Source organism: Typopeltis vanoorti, chromosome 21 (assembly GCF_054136105.1).
Source record: "Typopeltis vanoorti isolate ZY-2024b chromosome 21, IOZ_Tvanoo_1.0, whole genome shotgun sequence".
Taxonomy (NCBI): Eukaryota; Metazoa; Arthropoda; class Arachnida; order Uropygi; family Thelyphonidae; genus Typopeltis; species Typopeltis vanoorti.
Genome location: NC_143569.1, coordinates 107,877,222 through 107,900,248, shown reverse-complemented (window position 1 = coordinate 107,900,248; position 23,027 = coordinate 107,877,222). Strand labels below are relative to the sequence as shown.

The 23,027-nt window shown below is 36.8% G+C and overlaps 1 protein-coding gene across 3 annotated transcripts in view; it reads right to left on the bottom strand.

Moving 5' to 3' along the window:
* Window positions 1-23,027, bottom strand: part of LOC150095180 (calcineurin-binding protein cabin-1-like) — a 1,028,489-nt gene that overhangs the window by 829,529 nt on the left and 175,933 nt on the right. For all 3 annotated transcript variants that reach the window (XR_016550194.1, XM_090411711.1, XM_090411712.1), the window contains exon 13: window positions 5,813-5,895. Coding sequence is in view for 2 of the 3 variants with exons in the window: in XM_090411711.1 (XP_090267837.1) it covers window positions 5,813-5,895 (83 nt within the window). In the remaining variant the exon portion in view is untranslated. The remainder of the gene's footprint in view (window positions 1-5,812; window positions 5,896-23,027) is intronic.

Here is a 23,027-nt window from a genome sequence, read left to right as displayed (position 1 = left end):
TTATTAAGACATTATTCAACAGGACAAAAATAATCTGTTCAAATGATCAAGCCCTAACCAATGAACTAAATCACATCCGTGACACTTTCTCAGCCAATGGCTACCCCCCCTCCAAAAAATCCAAAAAATACTTAACCCAGTTATCCACAACCCACCACCTCCTCCCCTTCACAAAATAGATTACTCTAAATCCATCACCATTCCCTACATCTGAGGCACCTTGGAAAAAATCAATAAAATCTTAAAAAAACATGACTTGACCACTTGTTACAGACCACATAGAAAACTGGCATCCCTTATCCGCTCCACTAAAGACCAACCACTTCCCCTAGACCTACCTGGTGTATACCAGGTCCCTTGCAGCTGTAAATTGTCCTACTTTGGCCAAACAGGCAGGACAGCAAATATCAGAATCTCAGAACACAAGGATTACATCCGATTTCACCAGTACAACCACTCTGGGCTTGCAGACCACGCTCTGGATACTCGCCACAGAATAAGATGGAAGAAAGCCACAGTAATACACCGCAGCAAGTTCAAGTATGAAAGACTATTCATGGAATCAGCCTCGCCCCTTAGGAACATGCCAAACCTCAACAAATTTGGATGCTTGAGACTTCCCCAAATTTGGGAAACTTTTATCAGAAGAACTTCAGCCCAAAGGCCAAGAACTACCAATATAGCCTGCCAGGGGGCACCATCAGGACTTTAGGAAAACGTTAGCTTCCTAGCTTCAGTCTCATTTGCTGTTATTAGTACTTGTGTGCACGTGTCTTTGTATTAAGTTCCCAAGAAGATGGCAACGTGACGTTTGCCGAAATATCGGAAGGTATATATTAAAGTTTATTTAATTTATATTTCTAGTATACGCTGTCAATTCCTTAAATATTAGTTATCATTATTATGAGTGATTTTAATTATGAGGATATGAATTGGAATCTGGTAAAAGTGTTTGAGACACAGTCTATAAAGTAACTGATCATGATATCATGCCTCCAACTGGTAAGAGAACATGCAATTTTGACTTGGGAGGTGACAAAGTATGTAACAACTTTAATTAAGAACAGACATATGTAGGGCTATATGGCAGGTGAGTATGATAACTCGAGAAGGCAGCTTAAGATGTCTTGGCATGAGAAACTTTATGGTAGAAGAACATAGGAAGTAGCAAAAGAGTGTCTCAAGGAAGCAATATATCATCGGTTCCCAAAGGAACCGATGATATATAGCTTCTTGATATGTTTTCTTGTACAAGAAAATATATCAGTAATGGTGAAAAAACAAGTAAAGTAAACAAAATGCAAAACATTAGTTATGGAACAATAAATGTCAAGTTTGAATCACTGCTAATGGAGACACTTCAAAACTAGCTCACATTAGCAAATTATGATTGGTGAGGGCATGGCTATGAACCCCTCCCACAAACCACTCTTCTACCAATCATTACGCACAGTTCATGCATCACTTTTGTCACCCATCCTCATTTCCAGAACAATGACATATTACTAAGAAATGACCTTTGTGATAAACAAACCTTCCACTGACTTCCATTTGCAACGTTCCTGGAACTTCTCCAAAATACATCTGTAGCCAGACTATTTGATCAGTTCAGTTATCGACTGAGTATAAGTAAGAGTGTTGTCTTTAACTGTGATTCGTTTCAAGTATTTTTTTTATTTAATGTTTAACGTAGTTTCAGTTATTTTTCTCAGTGATTTTTAAGTGTGTCAGTTATGGATCAGTGGTTGAAAACAGGAACGGTTAAAAAACCAAAACTTTGTGTGGATTATAACCAGTCACCAAGTACTTCTCAACACATCTGCAGCTACAAGTACACCCACATCGGGAGATAGTAAAGGCACATGCCTCAGGTACTACACAGAAGAAAAGGAAATACTGTGAAGAGTATATATTAAATATGGGTTTTCATTTGTAGGGGATGATGACTGTCCTAATCCTCTGTGTGTTGTGTGTGGGGAAGTATTATCCAACAGTTGCATAACACCCTCTCTACTCATACGACATTTAGAAACTAAACATCCTATGTATAAAAACAAAGAAATACATTATTTTCAGTGCTTAGAAAAGCGTCCAAATGTACCTTCATACATGACGTCAGGAAAGAAAGACAATGAGAATGCAGTTGAGGCTTCCTACCATATTGCTTATGTTTGGGGAAGAACATGCCTACAAAATCGATACTATCCCTTTTTCAAACAATACAATGTCTCAAAGAATTCAGGATATATCTGATGATGTTGAAGCTGTAATAGTAGATAGAATTAAAAAAAGTAAATTCTTTTCCATCCAGGTCAATGAAAGTGTAGATATTGCTGATTTATCTATTTTGCTCATCATCGTGAGGTACTTGACAGAAAATGAAACTGAGGAAAACCTGTTGCTTTATTACCCATTGACAGAGTGTATCACAGGAAAAGATATTTTTAATGTGAACAATGGTTATTTCGTTTAAGAGGACAGTAGTTGGTCGAAATGTTGTGGTATATGCACTGATGGAGCCAAGTCTATGTCAGGTTGTTTTATAGGCCTAGCAGCCGAGATAAAGAAGTAGCTCCCCATGTACTATGGAGTCACTGCTGCATTCATAGACAAACTCTTGCAACCAAGCCTCTTCCTAGTGAACCAAAAGAAGTTCTTGACGAGGCTGTAAAAGTTGTAAATTTTATTAAGTCATATCACAAAACTCCAGATTGTTTAAAGCACTGTGTGAAGAAATGAACAGCTTTCACAGCACATTACTTTCGCATATGGAGGTAAGGTGGCTATCTTGTGGTAAAGTACTTACACGGCTGTTTGAACTTAAACATTAAGTCCAGGTTTTTTTTGAAGATCATCGTTTCCGTCTTGCTCCACAGTTTCATGACAGTGATTGGCTTCAAAGTCTTGCATATTTATCAGATATTTTTCTGATATTTCAGATATTTATCAGATAAAAGAATGCTATAGCTTCCAGTTGTTGTCTAAGTTTTTCATAATTGCTAGTGTTGTTGTTCCACATATATCCTCACAGAAGTTCTCATATGTGACTGGCTAATCCATGTGATCCAATACATGATCAATACCATCAAGTGGAGGAAGATTTGACACTTTTCACAATCACATTCTTGATATGATCAGATTTAAGACTCTCAACCTTCCTGTGCCCTCAGTCCTTAATACTGCTTTAAGAACTGAAGAAATTCATTCTCTTTTTTTTTCTCTGATTCATTCCAATCATTATCAAAATTAAAATCACCCATAATGATCATCCTTCTCTTACTCACTAAGCCAAACTGCCTATACATTCCATTTATTTGTGTCCACACTATCCGGTCTATAGCAACACCAGCTAAAATGATGGGATAAGGGACTACTTAAACCAGTGTCAACTATTACTGAGGTGTCATCAGTAAGAGCAATACCCATAGAGAAAGCTAAATCAATGGTGAAGAAGGATAGTAATATGCAGTACTGTTACAGAAGGAAGTAGAGTCAAACGTTAGGCTAGAATGATACACAGTGATGAAGTTTTACAAAGCATTTATAATTAATAGTAATGCTTTTTTTAAAAAAAAGTATCTTTAATATCATCATTTTTTAAGTATTTGGAAAGAAACAGGTATGAGTTCATATCAATGTGTTACTACATTTTAAATAAATTTTATGAAATTTATCCAGTTCCTTGATTTATCCAGCAATTGCTCGATCTTCCTTTCATTTGTAAAGTATTATTTTCTTCTCTATGCATACTTACACTGGTATCCAAAACCTAAGGATGAACACTATTTCTAAAGATTACAATGGCCAATTCAAACAAATCAGTTTGTGGTAATTTGTATAACTGATGATTTCGAGTAGAAAGCAGGTACCCATTTAAATTTTTGAATCGTACACAAAGTGGTCACATGATAGCACTCAACATGATAAAAGGGAAAACTCCAACTAAGTGATTTGTTTTTGAAGGAAGCTCTTCTTGTTAAGGAACAAAGTTGTAAACAAGGACATCTTGTAATGTCTCAAAAACATCATCTAGATGATTTCACATGGGGAAGAATTATTGGAAAGCTTGAAGAAGTGCACAGAATTATTAATATTGCCAGAGAGAGAGAGTTTAGAATCTCGTGCAGCAGCTCTGGACAGCATTTTGAACCAATGGAATGTGTTCCAAACATTTGCTAAGAGGTTGTCCTCACTCTACAGTGGAGCATAATGGCAGATTTTTGGTTGCAACAGCAAAATACAATCAACACACCACAGAAGATCAGCTTTACGTGGATATCTCAAACCAACTGTGGCAAGACATCTGTGATAAGTAGGCATATATGCCTGAGCTCATCATAGAGCACATTTCCAGTGGTGTTGTATCCATAAAAATTGGACTAGACACCAAAGGGCTAATATACTCTTTACAGATGAGAATCATTTTAATCTTTCCTTTGATTCTAGACACTTGATCTGGCATGAAAATGGTACTGCTTACCATCACAAGAATGTTCTTAAACGGGATAAACATGGCAGTGTTGGAGTCATGGTTTGGGGAGGCATTATGCTGAATGGAGGCACTGAGCTACAAGTGCAGAAAAAGGGATTATGACTGGTGAATGATATTGCAATGAAATTCTTCAACATCATGTTCAATTGTTCCATGGTGTGGTAGGTGAAGAATTCAATTTTATAAATGATAATGCCACACCACATTATGCACGAGCAGTGGAGATACTTCTGGAGACTGAGGATATTAATTGAATCGAGGGTCCAGCATTTTCCCCAGATGTCAACCCCACAGAACACATTTGGGATGCAATAGGGAGATGCATTGCTATTCAAAATTCCCCTCCAGAAAACAAACAGGGATTTAACCTTGTTCTGAAGGAAGAGTAGACAAATTTGCCTCAAGAACTCCAGAATCACTTGGTGCTAAGCATGGTATGACATTGTGAGAGCTGATTCGCAGTTCGGGGTGGAAACATTCCATACTGAAATGTTTCTCTGCATAGTTTTCTGTATGCACTGTATATTAATTCTTTAACCTTGTCCTTCAGAAATTTGTAACTTTTGCCAAAGACATATTGTAATTTAATTTGTACAAATTTATAACACATTTTTGTAATTTTTGTATAATATAACTTATTAGTATGCTGGCAATAAATTTATGTCTACATTTGGCTGTAGTCATGAAAATATTTTTCACATACAGGTAAAAATATACTTCACCCTTAGCTTTTGGATACCAGTGTACTACCACCTGTGATGTGTTATCCTGCTTTTTCCCCTCCCCCATCTCCAACTGTTGTTTTTAAACTTTAATTTCTCTTTTGTATTAATTTACTAAACTTTATAAGCAGGAATTAGACATCTTTTCTAATCTGACTATTTTGTTTGGTGATATATATTCAATATCCTTAAAAGGTATCCTCTCTTCTCTTCTGCAGGTCATTTTTTTTTTTTTAATTCTCCAAAAGGCATGTCAGGCAATGTAATTCAAGTGATTTCAACCTACAAATGTAAAATGAAACTGTATGTAAAATATGTGATACAAGCAATATATTGTAACTCTGCCTCTTTAACTTCAACTTGAGCTGAATATTTTAAGAAGACTTTTGAAATTCTGCATATATAAGTATAAAACTCTGAAAGAGAGAAATTGAACTATATATCCTAAATATTCTGGAACTTGTGAACTGTTGTATATACTGCTAACAGAACTAGACTACACAGTTCTGTTAGCAGTATATACAACAAGCACAATCATACTGTTTTGTCTATTGTTTTAATTTGGTACTGCACTATGAAATATTTCTTGATAACTTACAAAAGGCTTGAAGGTAAAAACTTCTGGAGCAATTCGTGATAATTTACATTGTCTTGATGCTTCTTCATTGTGGTATTCCTAACCTATAGAAAACAACAAAAGATTTATTGTTTAATTTTTAATAAAACAAAAAACAATAAAATAATAAATTAATATTGAGAAAGAGATTATGAACAGCGAGAAAGTTTAGTTTACATTAAGAAAATCATATCACAACTGTATCTACCCAGTAATGTGTTGGACCACCTTTGACCAAGATAACCACTTAACCCATCATGACATTGATTCCATTAGACAAGGGAAGGTGTCCTGAGGTATCGTGGAGTAAGTAGAAAAAGTAGCCTCCTAGAGGTCAGCAAATGAGCAAGGAACTGGCATCAACATAAAGATGATGCATTCCACATGACCTCACAAATGTTCAATGGGTTTCAAATATAATGCTTGGATATGCTCTACAAACCATGCTTGCACAACGCAAGACTTGTGACTTGGATGTTATCTTGCTGGAGGCATCAAGATCTATCGGATCACACTCTCATCACGTAGGGCAATATTTCGTTGGAAACAATCCCCAGGCAAGAATTAGTAGTCAAGGTGTATTTAGTGGAGATGAGAAGATCCAGTGATGTCAATGAGAACAATTCTCATGCCAGAAAACTAGGACCATTGGCACTCTTTACAACCAACAGTGCTGTCTGGTTGACAAGAAATATTTTGGCTGATGAGCGTGTATATACTGATTGCCTAAGGATCAGATAATACAGACATGCAACTCTAGAGACTAGATACTGAAATTATTACTTTTTTTTTTTTTTAACTACCTTTGGGAGTCTAATAAGCAAGGCAAGAGTCTCAAAACCCGGTTATGAAAATCATTACTTCCTGGAGAGTGCATTTTACTATCAGCACTATCCAGTCATTTATCTGAGCCAGCAATGTAGCCTATTTTGAAAATAGCAGTAGAACATCTGGTATGGGTGCTGATTATCACTCATGATGATGTTTAGTGGAGAAAACACACCTAAAGTTAATAATTAACTAACAAAATTTGCTTAGCTAATTAGATTAACGAGCCTACATAGCTCAGTCAGTATAGATGAAGCCCTTTGTTAGAAAGACCTGGGTTCGATTCCCATCTACGATTTGAGGAACCTTTATCTGGTCTCTTTCGGCTAAAGGTGAGTTAGCCAGTCTCATATGAAGGTAGAAGGTTTTTTCACCCAGAAACTCTAGTTTTTTGTCCCTCAGAATAGGCAAACTTGCCCCATGAACACACAGGGATTTACAGCCAAGAATGCTTACAACAATATGTGGAAGAGATAGGGCCCTCACCACATGTTGTTACACCCATATTCAACCTTGAGTCACATCATGGTAGTCAACCGCCTAGATAGAAGACGACAGATGAATGTGATGGGAATAAGATTCAAATACATAAACCATATAATTTTCGTCCTTTCTTTTAAGCTTACATGGTGATCCGAATGCAATTTTGAAAATTATGGAGACAACTACCATGTTTGAATAAAAACTTTAGTTAAATAAACAGTCCCAATTACCACTTAGCTAAGAAATTAGTGGCAACACTCAAGGAGTTGGTAGGTCATTCCCCCTCCTACATAAAAAATAAAAAACACACAACACTTTATAAACAAAATTAAAAACATAACACTCGACAAAGACGACCTATTAGTCAGTTTCGACGTTTCTGCCCTTCTCACTAATGTCCCCATAAATGACACAATTCTCTTACTACAGAACAAATTTCCGACCGACATTACGGCCCTTTTTGCTCACGTACTACAGTCCAGTTACTTCGTGTGGCAAGACAAATTTTACCTACAGAAAGAAGGTACAGCCATGTGCTCACTACTATCCATCCCAATCGCTAACTTCTACATGGAAACCTTTGAGCAAAGGGCTCTTGATTCTGCCATGCATAGACCGACAGTCTGGCTTAGATACATTGATGATGTGTTCGCGATCTGGCCACACAGGTGACAAACGCTAAACACATTCCTTAGCCACCTGAACAAACAACATGAACGCATACAATTTACCATTGAAATCGAAAATCAAAATTCGTTCCCGTTCCTAGACACACTAGTCACACGTCTGCCTTCAGACAGTCTATCCTTCACGGTCTACCGAAAACCGACACACACTGGCCAATACATACATGCTAATTCATACCACCACCCATCACAAAAATATGGAGTCATTAACACCCTTAAAAACAGAGCTACAACAATTTGCTCTAACAAGACAAGCTCTGAAACAAGAACTAAAAATAATCAGGGACACATTCATAAATAATGGCTATAACAAAAATACTATTAATAAAATACTCCATAAAACAACAACAAAAACGAATCTAGATTACAGTAAAACCATAGCCATCCCATACATTAAAGGGTTATCTGAAAAAATCAACAGAATCCTACAACATTATAACCTCAATGCCACCTTTAAATCACCCACTAAACTTAAAACTATATTCAACTCCTCTAAGGATCCTCTCCTCCCATTAGCACATCCTGGAGTCTATTGCATCCACTGCACCTGTAACTTACCATACATTGGTGAAACAGGACGGACAATCCCTATACGCAAGAAAGAACACATTAGACACATTAAATATAAACATTATGGTGAAGCAGCCTCTCAGACCACGCACTCAACACCTTACACCAAATCAACTGGAAAAGAACCTGCTGTTTACACCACACAAAAACCTGGTATGAAAGGAAATTTAAGGAAGACTGCGAAATCCTGATAAACCACCCAAATATCAACAATAAAGATGGCATGAAAATTCCAAGGATCTGGATGGCACACATTCAGCCTACCTAATATATAAGATCCAACATAAGTCAGGACTCTAGCCAATCTTCAGCTAGTATTAGAAACCATTCCATACCAACTGGCTGGAATGTACAAGTATAATCATGATGTCAATATATGTATATAGATAGATACTTGTTGTTGCGCCCAATGTATTTCTACAACCAACAGATAACACTAATAGTAGGACTCTAGCATTGATGTATAATTTTTTTTTTCTCACCAGAGGTCAGGCCAAAAATTGTTGCAGCGGTTGGTCAGTATCTTTAACAAACCAGTTTGAATCTAGTGTAGTTTGTTTTCTGTGTATAGTTGTATGCTCCAGAAGATGACCTTGACATAAAGGTTGAAACGTTGAATGTAGATTTTAGTTATATTAAACTAAAGTTTTTATTCAAACACGGTAGTTGCCTCCTTAATGTTCAGAAATGCATATGATTTATGGATTACCAAAAATATCCAAAGAGCATGCACACACCCTTGAGACCTACAATAGTAGTAATGGTTCCCCTACATTTATAAAGTACCAAATGCTTAGCCAAAGAGCTCCTTCTCATTACTGGCCACACTTCTTCCCATGTTAAACCTGTGCTGTTCAAACCTTGCTCGTCAGATATGATCCTTAAACACACTGATATAATAGTTTTGATATAGCCACAGCATTGACCAATGTACAGAAACCTTAGAACTCATTCATACTCCCTTTCCCACCAAACATACAGCACCAGCCTTATTCACTTTTACCATGTACTGTGACTATTTTACCTGGCATGGGGAAGCCTACATGCGGATTGAAGGCACCACTTTACCCCTCTCCTCTTTCACACTTTTGCAAATCATTTCACATTACATTTTGAAAATATCATCCTAAATACAGCAACAATATAGCTCACTGGGATGATGACATGTTCTAAATTATATATATATATATATATATATATATATAGTTTAATCCTTTATCCAAGTGTAAGCAAACAAAGTTTGTGCCTGAAATATCTTCAGGACTGGGGCAACTCGTAGCAAAGTTGGACAAAGCTTCACATCACTTGGCTTAGTATACCATAATGCAAAGGGTCACTACGCAGATCGGTTTTGACCTTTATTGAGGTCTCTTCAGTGGGAGCCAGACCCAGAGGTTATACCAAGGTTGAAGCAATGCAGAAGTATGTTTACCTATACGAGTTGCCAAAGGTGTCACAGCTTATTATTAAATTACTCTGGATTAAAGAGTAAGATGTTGGAAGTTTTTTCCCACTTGGTTAGACTATAAATTATATATTTAGTTTAATCTTTTATCGAAGTGTAAGCAAACAAAGTTTGTGCCTGAAGTATCTTCAGGACTGAGGCAACTCGTGGTAAAGGTGGACCAAGTTTTCATCACTCCTTGTCTCAGTATCTTGGTTCACCTTTAGCACGAGTTGCCTCAGTCATGAAGATACTTCAGGTGCAAACGTTGTTTGCTTACACTTGGATAAAGGATTAAACTAAATTTATTATAGTCTAACCAAGTGGGAAAAAATTTCCATCTTTCTCTAAATCCAGAGTAATTTAATAATAAGGTGTTACACCTTTTGGCAACTCGTATAGGTAAATATGACTTCTCCATTTCTTCTGGCTTAGTATCACCACTTGTGTCTGATACTTGTTCGACCTTTTTGAGGTCTCCCACTGAGGAGACCTCAAAAAGGTCGAAACCGGTTGGAAGCTTGGGTGATGAATGGATGCTGTAGCTCATGAAGTTTTAAATGAGGCTCGGCTGTTGCTGTTACCCCTCAGATGAGATATGAGCAAATGAGCGGCTCTGCTCGGTGGTGGGGTGTGCCTGCCACAGGGTAGAGCCAACCAGTTCTGAGAGTTCTTCTCAGTGGCAGGGTGAGCCTGTTATTGAGGGGACAATGCTGAGTTTTTGGAGATTGACCTGTACTTGAACATTCAATAAAGGTCGAAACCAGTCTGGATAGTGGCCCTTCCCTTAATGCATAGCCTTATACATGTCCGCAAGGAAATGTGTTATGAGAGATACTGAGACAAGGAGTTATGAGAGCTTGGTCCACCTTTACCATGAGTTGCCTCAGTCCTGAAGATACTTCAGGCACAAGCTTTGTTTGCTTACACTTGGATAAAGAATTAAACTAAATTTATTATAGTATAACCAAGTGAAAAAAAAACTTCCAACATCTTTGTATTTTCAGGACTGTATAGGTAAACATGACTTCTGCATTGCTTTAACCATATGGCCTGGGTCTCTGGGTCTGGCTCCCACTGAAGAGACATCAATAAAGGTCGAAACCTGTCTGGGTAGTGACCATTCCCATAATGAACAACATCATACATGTCCACAAGGAGATGTGCTTTGCATTATAGGATAAGGCAAGTGATGTGATGCTTTGTCCACTTTTGCTATGAGTTGCGCCAGTCCTGAAAATACTTCAGGTTGAAACTTTGTTTGCTTACACTTGGATAAAGGATTAAACTAAATATATAATTTATATTTTAACCAAGTGGGAAAAAACTTCCAACACGACATGTTCTCCATTTGGCCATATGGCAGATATGTTAGAAACATTTTTAGTACATCTCAACAGCCTACACCTAATCTGACTACCCAAAGATTCTTATCCTATTTGGTCTACAGAAAATGCACTCTAAGATCTACTCCATCATCTGGACCATGCTGTCTACAGTATTCCTTGCTCCTGAAAACTGAAGTACTTCAGACAAAGGGAATAAATGATATTAATATTATCCATATAGAAGAACAAAGAATATATCCATCATCTGCACAACAGTTATTTCAGGGTAGTAAACAATGTTATGGATAGAGGAAGAGCTTTAAGATACACTCAGCCATGATCTTTGAACAATTCTTTATGGCATCTCATGCGCTTCGGCAAGAAAAGAATTCGAAAAAATATGTAGTCGGCACTTGAAAAAATATGAAAACCTGATAAAGAATTCTACTTCCTTACCACAGCCTCCACTCAACACTGTAGTCAACCTCTCGTCCATAGTTTTAAAGCCTGAAGCACTCACTACACTATCACGTGGCCACAATTTTGGCCTAGCTCCTAAAAGAATACCTGCCGAGGAAATCATGATCCAAATAAAACGCGGAATTCGCAACCTTCCTAACCATATCACCAACAATGTCAGACTGGATGTAGTCGGTGTTCTCACCAAAGCAAAACTTCCAAAAACCAACTTATCCAAAAACGAATATGCAGCCCTACTAGAAATGAAGAAAAACAAAAAAATAGTAATCACAAAAGCGGATAAGGGAAACGCCACTGTGGTGCTCAATCAAAAGGACTACAAAGGTAAACTTATTATTATTATTATTATTTCGGGCTACTCCAGGGAGTCCTTAGACTCATCGAGGGAGGCCCTAAACATCATGTCCACACAACTATTCGACATTCTCACAGTATCTATCATACCTTGCCTTGAACTTGCTCACTGTCATAGCACCCACAACAGACTCTGGCAGCTTATTCCACTCATTTACCACTCTAAAAGTAAAGAACCCAGCTCTAACACCCCTGCTAACCACACTCTTGCCCAGCTTCCATAGGTGTCCCCTAGTTCTCCCACCACTAGTCCTGATCTCAAAAATATCCTCTGAATTAATCCTATAGAATCCCTTTAGCAATTTGAATGTCTCAATCATATCTCCCCCTCTTCCGCCTATCAACCAGTTTCTGCAACCCACAAATCCTCAACCTGTTCTCATATGGTTCATTCCATAGACCTGCTATCATCACTCGCCTCTGGATCCTCTCCACCTCCTCCCCATCAAGAAGGAACTGAGGTGACCAAATCTGGGCACAGTATTGGAGATGAGGTCTTATCAGTGCTTGTCACTGCTCGTCAAGGTATTTTTCAACAACCAAGATGGTCGGTCATATTTTCAGGGAGCTCCCGAAAGCTAAGTATAATTTTGAATGAAAATTAGAATATAGGTTAAAATCATAACGTAATATTGTCTAATTTCGGTAGCTTGTTGTGTCTGTGTGATTTTGGTGTGAATTCCGTTATTTAATTCAGTATTTAATAATACTGAATTAAATAACAGAATTCACACCAAATTATAGATTTGAATATGGCGCCAATGCGACGAAAGATAATGGCGTCTAAAAATACGACGCCATTGCTCAAAAACTATAATGTGAGAGAATTTGTCCAATGTGATGTGTGTGGAATGTATGCATTCCCAAATGAGGCTGGAGTTTGGATTGAAAGTGATAGTGGTGGGAGAATGTGCAGAAAGTGTAAGCAAAGTGAGGAGTTGAAGTATGTGTCAGGTTGTGAGACAGTTATGGTTGAAGAAAGCCAGAATGAGAGTGAAAATAGTGGCTTGATAGGGAATTGTGATGTACAAGATGGCAATGAGAGCGCTGATCTAAGAAAGAGTGAGAGCAACTATACAGAAAGAGAAAATGGTTTGAATGATAAAAAAAATGAGGAATTATTTGTAGGAAGTGAGATCGCTAGGTTGCGCGCAGTGATACAAAATGCGCAGCGGCAATTAGAGCACCTGCAAAACTCTTTCCAGAGTGATTCGGCTAAACGTAAATAAACAGCGTAAGAGTGGAAGAGTTTCTGAAATGAAGGAAAGAGTGTTGTATGGTGACTCGTTATTAAGAGGGGTGATACATGGCAGGGTAACTAAATCATACTTACCGGGTGCGAAATTTAAGGATGTAAGTGAGAGTATTAGAGTGCAAAAACAGAGGGTGAAAGAATTAATAATTGTGGCGGGTAAGAATGAATTGAAAGGTGATAAATTTTTTATGAGAGAGGACTTGAAAGTATTGTTAAAGGTAGCGAAAGAAAAGAGTGACAGAGTTAAAATGGTGAGTCTGTTGCCGCGGAGAGGAGTTTAGAAGGAGGGCCATAATCGCAAATGACATTATGCGCAGGTTATGCAGACGGTGTGATGTAGAATTCGTGGACATGTGGAATGAGTTTGATGGGCGAAAGGACTTATACAAGATGGATGGCCTGCATTTGAATGGACTTGGTGTGCGGAGACTGGAAAAAGTGTTGCTGAATGAAGTGAAAATGGATGTGCAGAACCAGGGAAACTAGAACTACCAAGGGGGGGGGGAGTGGATATACAAACTTCAGTGAGACAGTTGAGTGTAAAAATGTATATAATGTACCTGAGCAAGCATTAAGGACAAAAAATGGGAATGGGACATTTAGAATAACGCATCAAGATAGGGGTGGGACAAAGGGATCACTGCATTTCATGTATACTAATGCCAGGAGTATTAGGAACAAGAAGGAAGAATTTTTGGCCTTGATTGGCTCTTCCTGGCCACAGGTTATTGGCATTAGTGAAACATGGCTGACGGAAGATGATATAGTTAGTGGGATAGAATGTGTAGGTTATAGTGTGTTTAGGAGGGATAGTGAGAATAAAATGGGGGGGGGGGGGTATTGATGATAGCTGATGAACTGCAGCCAAGGAGAATTGAAGTTGTATTGCAGGATAGTGAAAGGAGCTCATTTGAGGCTATTTGGTGTGAGATTGAGACTCACAGAATAAAATATACAGTTGGGTGCTGCTATAGACCAGGTGATGGAATAGACGGTGGATATAGTATGCATAAACAAATTGATGAAATGAGTGGAAGAAGGGTAATTATTATGGGGGATTTCAACTATAGAAACATTGATTGGAAGGAGGAGAGGACACATGTGAGGAAGGAAATGGATTTTATTAAATTATTAAGGGATAACTATCTGAGACAGCATGTAATTGAAAATACTAGGGGTGTGAGAGTGCTTGACCTGGTAATAGCATCTCACAATTTGACTGTTATGAATATGACCATGTTGCCACCTATTGGTGAGAGTGATCATAAGATCTTGACCTAGGAGGTGGCTAAAGGTGTGGAATTTTTGATTAAGACAGGGTATATGTGAAATTACCATGCTGGCAAGTTTGACAAGCTTAGGAGATTGCTTAGATCAGTGCCATGGCATGTACAACTGCAAGGGCTAGACATCTATAGAGCATGGGAAGTGGTCAAGGAGCATTTACAGGAGGTTATGGCTGATTGTATACCTAGGGTCCGAATAGTAAAACAAGTTAATGCTTTAGTACTAGACCCTACTACTTACCTCCCTATTGAATATAATCCTACCAGCTCTCAGATTAGAACTCTCCACAGACTCCTTAAGAAAGTCACTTCTTGGCCTGTGGAAGTCACTAACAAACTAAAACCTTATAACTCTAGACTCCCCCCGATTATATGGACTCCCAAAAATACATAAACAAAATGTGCCATTACTTCCGATAGTGGATAGCATTGATTCCCCCACATATAAATTAGCCAAATATTTAGCCAAAACGCTCACACACTATACTGGCAACACACCACTACACAAAAAAACTCAGCCCACTTTAAAGCCAGTATAGAAAACTTCTCACTCCGACACACTGACATAATGGTCAGTTTTGACTCCTCCCTATTCACTAATGTCCCACTCAAAGAAACCCTAGAGCTCATCCAAACCAAGTTTCCTCCCGATATCTCAGCCCTATTTCAGTTCACAATGAACTTAGGCTATTTCGTTTGGCAAGGAAAATTCTACAAACAGATAGAGGGGACATCCATGGGTTCACCATTTTCCCCAACCTTGGCCAATTTCTTTATGGAGACCTTTGAAGAGAAAGCCTTAAACTCCGCCCCACAAAAAACCACTATTTGCCTTCGATACGTGGATGATGTGTTCGCTACTTGGCCACATGGCTCAGATACACTCCACTCCTTCCTAACACATTGAAACAACCAACACCCCGGAGTCCAGTTCACCTTAAAAAGAGGAAAACAATACCCTCCCCTTCCTGGACACTTTAATCACTCACCAGCTTGATGGATCTTTGGTCTTCTCTGTTTACAGAAAACCCACCCATACTGGCAGATACATTCACCAGCAATCCCCCCCCACACACACACAACAATATGGGGTTATAAAAACACTATATAACAGAGCAAAATTAATCTGCTCAGATGACAAGGCCCTAACCACTGAACCAAACCACATCCACAACACTTTCTTAGCCAATGGCTATAACCCCCAAAAAATACTAAAACCAGTAAACCACAACCCCCCCTCCACAATAAAGATTACACCAAATCTATCACCATCCCCTACATCCAGGGCACCTCTGAGAAAATAACCAATATCCTCAAAAAATATGACCTTACTTCTTGTTACAGACCATATAAAAAGTTGGCATCCCTTATCCGCTCTACCATAGACCAACCACTTCCCCTAGACCTACCTGGTGTATACCAGGTCCCTTGCAGCTGCAAATTGTCCTACTTTGGCCAAACAGGCAGGACAGCAAATATCAGGATTTCAGAACACAAAGACTACATCCAGTTTCACCAGTACAGTCACTCTGGGCTGGCAGACCATGCCTTAGATACCCGCTATAGAATTCGTTGGAAGAAAACTAAAATAATACACCGCAGCAAGTTTAAGTACAAAAGATTATCCAAGGAATCATCAGCAGCTCTAAAAAATGTTCCAAACCTCAACAAATTTGGGTGCATGAAACTACCCCAAATTTGGGAGACTTACATTATGAGAACTTCAGCCCAACGGCCAAGACAACAAAATTAGCCCACCAGAGGGCACCATTAGGACTTTAGGAACAATATTAGTTTCTTGCCTTCTTCCTCATTTGCTTTTGTTAGTGCCTGCGTGCACATGCCATATTTTTATGATCCTGAAGATGGCAACGTGATGTTGCCGAAATATAGAAGTTATTCATTAAAGTTGCCTTTAATTAATATCCTTCATATGCGTTGTTAATTCCGTAAGCTAATTACCAGTCATAACTGGTATGACCAACGTATAAGCCTTGCTACTAGAGTTATAGATACAGATCACCAAATCCAATGGGACAGGGGATACTTCATCCTATTGAGAAACAGATTTAATTCAGAGAGACCATTTCTGGAACATGCTATAGCTCTGTAATTTTCTCTAAAGTTTAACAAATTTGGCTGCAATGCATTGTCAAAAATTTGGGAAACCACATTTTAAGACTTTTAGCATGATTTCATCACTGCACCCACAGAGGACATCAGTGAGATGTGTAGTTACAATCACTCTGTATTTGCCTTCCTGCATAGATGTGCCTAATAGAATTGTTTGTGCCCATGAAGGTGACTTGCTGACCAAGGCAAAATATTAGCTTCATTATCTAATCAGCTAAGCAAATTTAGTTTGTTAATTATTAATTTTAGATGTTTTTTTTCTTACACTAAATATCGACATAAGCAGTAGCACATGAAGAGACAGCCATGTATAACATAGTTATACATGGTGCCAAAGAATAGAAATAATGGACTCAAAGACAGGATCTTGGAACATGAGAAGTTATATAGAAGATACAGAAGTTATACAGAGCCAGAGTAATTACAAGAACTCACTATGAATTAAACACTACCACATATTTCATCCTATTAACTCTGACTTCACAGAACATAGTCTCAAACTCAAGGTTACATGACACATTATTATTATTGCTTTAGTGAGTTCTTACCTAACTGAAGTCAAATCATCTGATATCATTAATAGTACCTCTCCCCCACTATCTCCTTTCGTGTCTCTCTTCTGTGCTTGGTAAAAATACTATTCCCTTTGCACATGATTCCAGTTACCACATCTGATGGAGAAAGCAAGGTTTCAATAATGCTAATAATCTTAGGCCAAAACATATTGAGTAGAGCAATAAACTGTATCCCTTTGTTTCTGCTGCTTTTTTGCATACATATAACAAGTTACCTACTGGCTTTTTTTGTGTACATATTGTACATGTGCAGTATTCTTTGGCCAGGATGGACAACTTTCTCTTTTCTGTTCCAAGACACACTCAAAATGTGAAAGCACAAAGTGTACATTTCCACCTCTTCACCTAATTCATTACCATGCTCAATGACATTCATATCATTGTCATGTTTGCATACCATAACTGAACTTACATGTATATTCTCACTGTTCCCACATGATGAACTTGCTTCTCTATCTCTCTTAGCATTAGATCTCGCCCCAATAAATAATTTCTCTGGGTTCCTGATGCCAAATCCTTATTCTTTCATTAAAATCATTAAATGATTTTAATGAAAGAATAAGCAAGCTAAGAATAAAATCAAAATTGTTCAAGATAACTTTTAATAATGTAACAACTTGCACAGAAACTGCAAAAGAGATCAAAAAAGATAAGCCCTTGTGGGCATTCTCTGGGTGTTGATATATGCTCTTGTGAAGCTGTAAATACAGGATTCCTATAGTCCGACCACATTATAGAGGGCTGTCATTGGCAAGCTGCCAAGAAGAGTCCATTCATGTTGAAGGGGAGAAAGAAATAAAGCGATGTACGAATTGGTCACCAACACGCGAATTTACGTGCTTTATACGTAAAATTTCCCAACTTATACAAGCAAAATAGTTACCACTTTAAAAACTAGAATGATCATAAAAGAGAAGTTAATTTTCTGATGTGTAGTAATAAACAACCCATCCCACAAGACAGATTGATTACCCTATAATTGGAATGGATTCTCCTTCTTTTCACATGCGCAGAAGTGTCGAAGGGTCTCGAATCTGTGGGTGTACTATAATATAACTTTTTTTTTTTTTTTTTTTTTTGTCACAGTAGAAGCATAGTCATTTCAGAAATAAAAGTAGAAAACGAGCAATCTTCCATTTAGGTCAGTGTTAGACAAATATTTTGCCGCATTGCCATAAACCCTGTACGGCGAGTCCCTATCCCACATATTACAGACAACATTGAGATAATTGCTAAGATCATGAAAAAATATAATTTAATTCTTACTTTTATATTATTATAATTACAGCTATTTTGCCTGCTTCAGTTTAGGAGTAAACTGAAGCAGGCAAAATAGCTGTAATTATAATAGTTTATAATGAGGAGTAACATGGGAGTTTTCCCAGAAATAATATACATAATTCTTACTTTTTTCCCTATCAATAAAATCTCCTCTTGGTTACAATCCACAAAAGATAAACAACACCCTTCCTCCCTCCCTCCCTCTCCCCCCCCCCTTGGTGTTTACTATAATTTTATTTCAAATTACTTAATTTTGTCATGATGAGAAGAATCTTTATATGGGTTTTTTTTCAATTGAAGGTGAGTTAACCAATCTGATGACCAGTTAGTTTCTGGTTGGAATATTTGGCAGTAATAAAATTACTATATTCTTGTGGATATGTGAGTATAATAATGTGTTGGTCAATGTTACTTATTGGGAAATTTATTTAAGGCAATGTTCTTTGGAAAGTATATTAATGGTTGTCTTGAGAAACTTCTGATATGATTAAATTCGATTATATCAGAAGCTAACACTGATTTGATGAATGCATGAGAAATTTCAGAGGGCACATTTGATACTGCTAATAAATACTACTGAAGATGCTTTGAGATATTATGGACTGATATTAATGTCTTTTTGTAAAACTATCTGGGACCATGTGTGACTGAAACATGAATGTTTTTAACATGTGGGATACATTAATTCAAGTAGTATCGTTCTCCATAAAAATGGAGAAAGATACTACTCAGGAAGAAGGAGAGGAAATTTTAAACTCATTTGAGACAGCATGTGATAATGGTTATTTACACAGCAAAGTTCTTTCCTAATAACCTCATTTTTAATATGACAATGCTATTGATGCCATCTGTTCACAGTCATAATCTTTCTCAGGACTCTCATATCTGTGGTCTCCAGTCTTTGGTCAAGTGTTTTAATTCTAACCCAGCTCTCATATCCATAAGTTAAAATTGGTTTGAACACTGTCTATATTTTAACATAAAGTGTTAAAATATAGACAGTGTTTGGCTGTATTTATTTAGCATTTGTTTAATTTAGCGTTTGGCTAATTTCGCTTTTATTCCATATAAATTTATTCAGCTGAGTTCCTACCATACCAGCTTTGTTTGATTCTGGTGCCTATTTCCATATTTAATTTATCATCTTCACTAAAAATTGTGCCTAAGTAGCTGAAATGTTTTACTTGCTCTATAGGGTCTCCATTCAAAATGCAGTTGATATATTCAATGTTTCTGCCTATTTTCATTGACTTTATCTTTTTAATGCTGACTTTCATACCATATCAATTACAACATTTATTCACTTTAGTCAGGGAATCTTGCAGACTTGCAGATTTATTTATAAGTACAACATCATCCGAATAAAGCAAAGAGCTGATATTAATATCTCCAATTTTGATATCAGGCATAATACCGCTTTCCTTCATAATGTGATCCATATACATAATGAATAACACAGGGGATAATGCACATCCTTGTATGACATCAGATTTAAAATTAAACCATCTTCCTGTACTTCCTTCAATTCTAACGGCTGACTTACAACTCAAATAAAGACTAAGTATTTCTTCATATAATATCCCATTGACACCATATAACTCTAGCATTTCGAATAGCTTCTCCCTTGGCACCTTTTCATATGCTTTTTCCAGATCAACGAAACTTAAATACAGATCTTTGTTATATTCCCATGATTTCTCCACTATCTGTTGTAAAGTGAAAATCTGATCCTGACAGCCTCTATTTGCCCTGAATCAAGCTTGTTCTTCACCAACCTTCTCATCCACAATTCTTCTCAACCGTTTCTCAAGTATACTTGCATATATCTTACCAGGAACACTGAGTAGAGAAATATCTCTGTAATTCTCATATTCAGTATTATTTTGTTAAACTGTGAATGAAATTGTTTTGTATATTTTTGTTGTTTTTTTTTTCATTCACATTTAACATAATATACCATATACCCAAGCAACAAGACTTGTGTAAATATTATTTAATGTAAACAACTTATTTTACAATTTAATATTCATATAACTACTTTAATTTTGTCTAATATTTAATTATTTAATCAAAGATATATGTATTAATAATGAAAAGACTGTATTAAATATTATTAAGCTATTTTAATTATTATTATGTTAATATTATAAGAACTTCATTTGATAATTTAACTACGCATTAATTGAAATGTAAATATTCCTTATTTATTCCTATTTGTAGAAGTTTAGCGTTATGCAATACCTCGATTTATTATATTTTGTTTGGTTGTCATGGAGACATATGTAAGTGAGCGAGCACGTTTTGGAACACCACGTGAGGAGAAAGTTTATTGAAAAGAGTTTTAGATCACAAGAAGAATTTAGGCGGGAAGAACGGATATAAAAAGCGAGGAATGCTGGAAAAGAGGGAGCATTAGAGATTTATTAGAGAGAGATTGGCATTAGGTTGGAATCGGAGCATTCGGGAATCACAGTGCAATAATAGCGAGTCGGCAAGTCACTCAAGCAGCTAAATAAAGTCTACTAGTCGAGAGGCGGTTAGCTAATAAGTTGTAGAATAACAATTATAGCTACAGAAAACAGCTGAGTGGCTACTAAATAGACTAGCAATACTTGAGTTGAGATTTAATTCCAGGGCCGACCTTTCAAGGACACACGGAAACTTGAAGCATAGCACGAAGTAACTAGAGAATAATTAGAGGCAACAAAGTTAAGTTTAATGATAGCAGAGTTAAGAATTATGGTACCTAAAGGATTAAATTGACATCGAAGGAGTAGGCAACTGTGCATATTAAACTTCAAGTTAAGGAATTATTGTGTGTTACCTTAGTACAAGAGTTGTTAGTAGGACACTGAATTAGTTAAGTGATGTCAAATGTAGTGCAAGTGGTTTGATTTATGCAACAATGTTTGTTTATGTGTATTGTGACCGATGATTAATTCAGTTATTGCTTAGAAGAATTATTTTAATGAGTGCTGTTTACTGTTTAAAAAGTGTATAAGTAGATGAAGATAGAAGATTATCGGTAAGATTATTCCAACCATTAATATTTCTATAGAGAAGTGTGCGAGTTTCATCCTGAAATTTCCTTATATTAACAGTAACTATTGAGGAAGTTAGCTAAAGTGTATATTTAAAAGCGTTTGTTTGTGAAGAGGTATTACTGCAATTTTTGTTGTATTTGGAACTTAAGGAACTGTGAGAAGACTGTATTATAGAGACAATAGATTTACCATTGTATGAGTAGAATGATTGAATTTACCTGAGGAATTAAAATGTTTGTGATGTCTTAATTACCGATTTAAACTTAAGTGTATAATTTGTGATTATAAAATTAAATGTTTGTTTTTGTTAATCAAAAGTTGTATTTTGCCTGAATCTCTTTTACTGCACCATTCATAAAATATTCAAACCAAAGTGGGTGAATTAAGTTAGTTAAATATAATTGGCCAGTATATATATTAAGGAGAAATAGTTGAGGGTTGGTTTATCTTCAATTCTTGAACTAATTCAGATATAGAGTGGCGCAGTCTTTAAATATAAATTTTCTTTATATTTGAATTAGAAATCAACTCACAACTTATCAATTAGTTAAGAACATCGTAATTGTAATCATGTCGGATCCAAAGTATAGATTAAGAACAAGTAGGATCCAACAATTTCCCTTTTTATATATGGGCACTATGAGAGCTCTACTAAAATCATCTGGAATTCGTCCCTCTGTCCAGGCCTTCTAAACTATGCAGTGCAGCCACTCTAAGACTTTTATACCTCCATACTTGGAGGTATAGGTATAAATATTAAGGTCATAAATATACCTATACCACAGAAAAGTAATGCAGTGAACTGCAAGGATTTTAGAACAATAAGCCTCATTTCAATACATCCAAAAATAAGTATGAGAATCTTAACATGAAGAATTGCATCTAAAGTGGAAGAATTTCTTGGAAAAGATCAGCTTGGTTTCAGGAAGGGTAGGGGAACAAGAGATGTGATTGGACTGTTAAGAATAGTAAGTGAAAGAAGTCTGGAAGCGAATAAAGAAGTTAATATCTGTTATGTAGATTTTGAAAAAGCTTTTGACCTTGTAAAATGGGATAAGATGGTGGAAGTAATGGAAAAGATTGGTATAGATTAGAAAGACAGAAGGCTAATTATTTCACTATATATGGGATAAACTGCCATGGTGAGAGACATATATGGTACAACAGAACCAGGTATCATTGGACGAGGAGTAAGACAAGGCTGTTCTCTGTCACCAATTTTGTTTGACATGTATTCTGAAGCAATGTAAAAAGAAGCACTGGAGAATTCAGAAGACGGTATAAAGATTGGAGGAACACAGATATTTGCAATAAGATATGCAGAAAACAAGGCATTACTATCAAATACTGTAACAGGACTACAACATCTGTTGAACAGATTACTGGAATCCTGTATCAATTATGGAATGAAAATTAACATCAGAAAAACAAAGGTAATGAAAATAGCAAG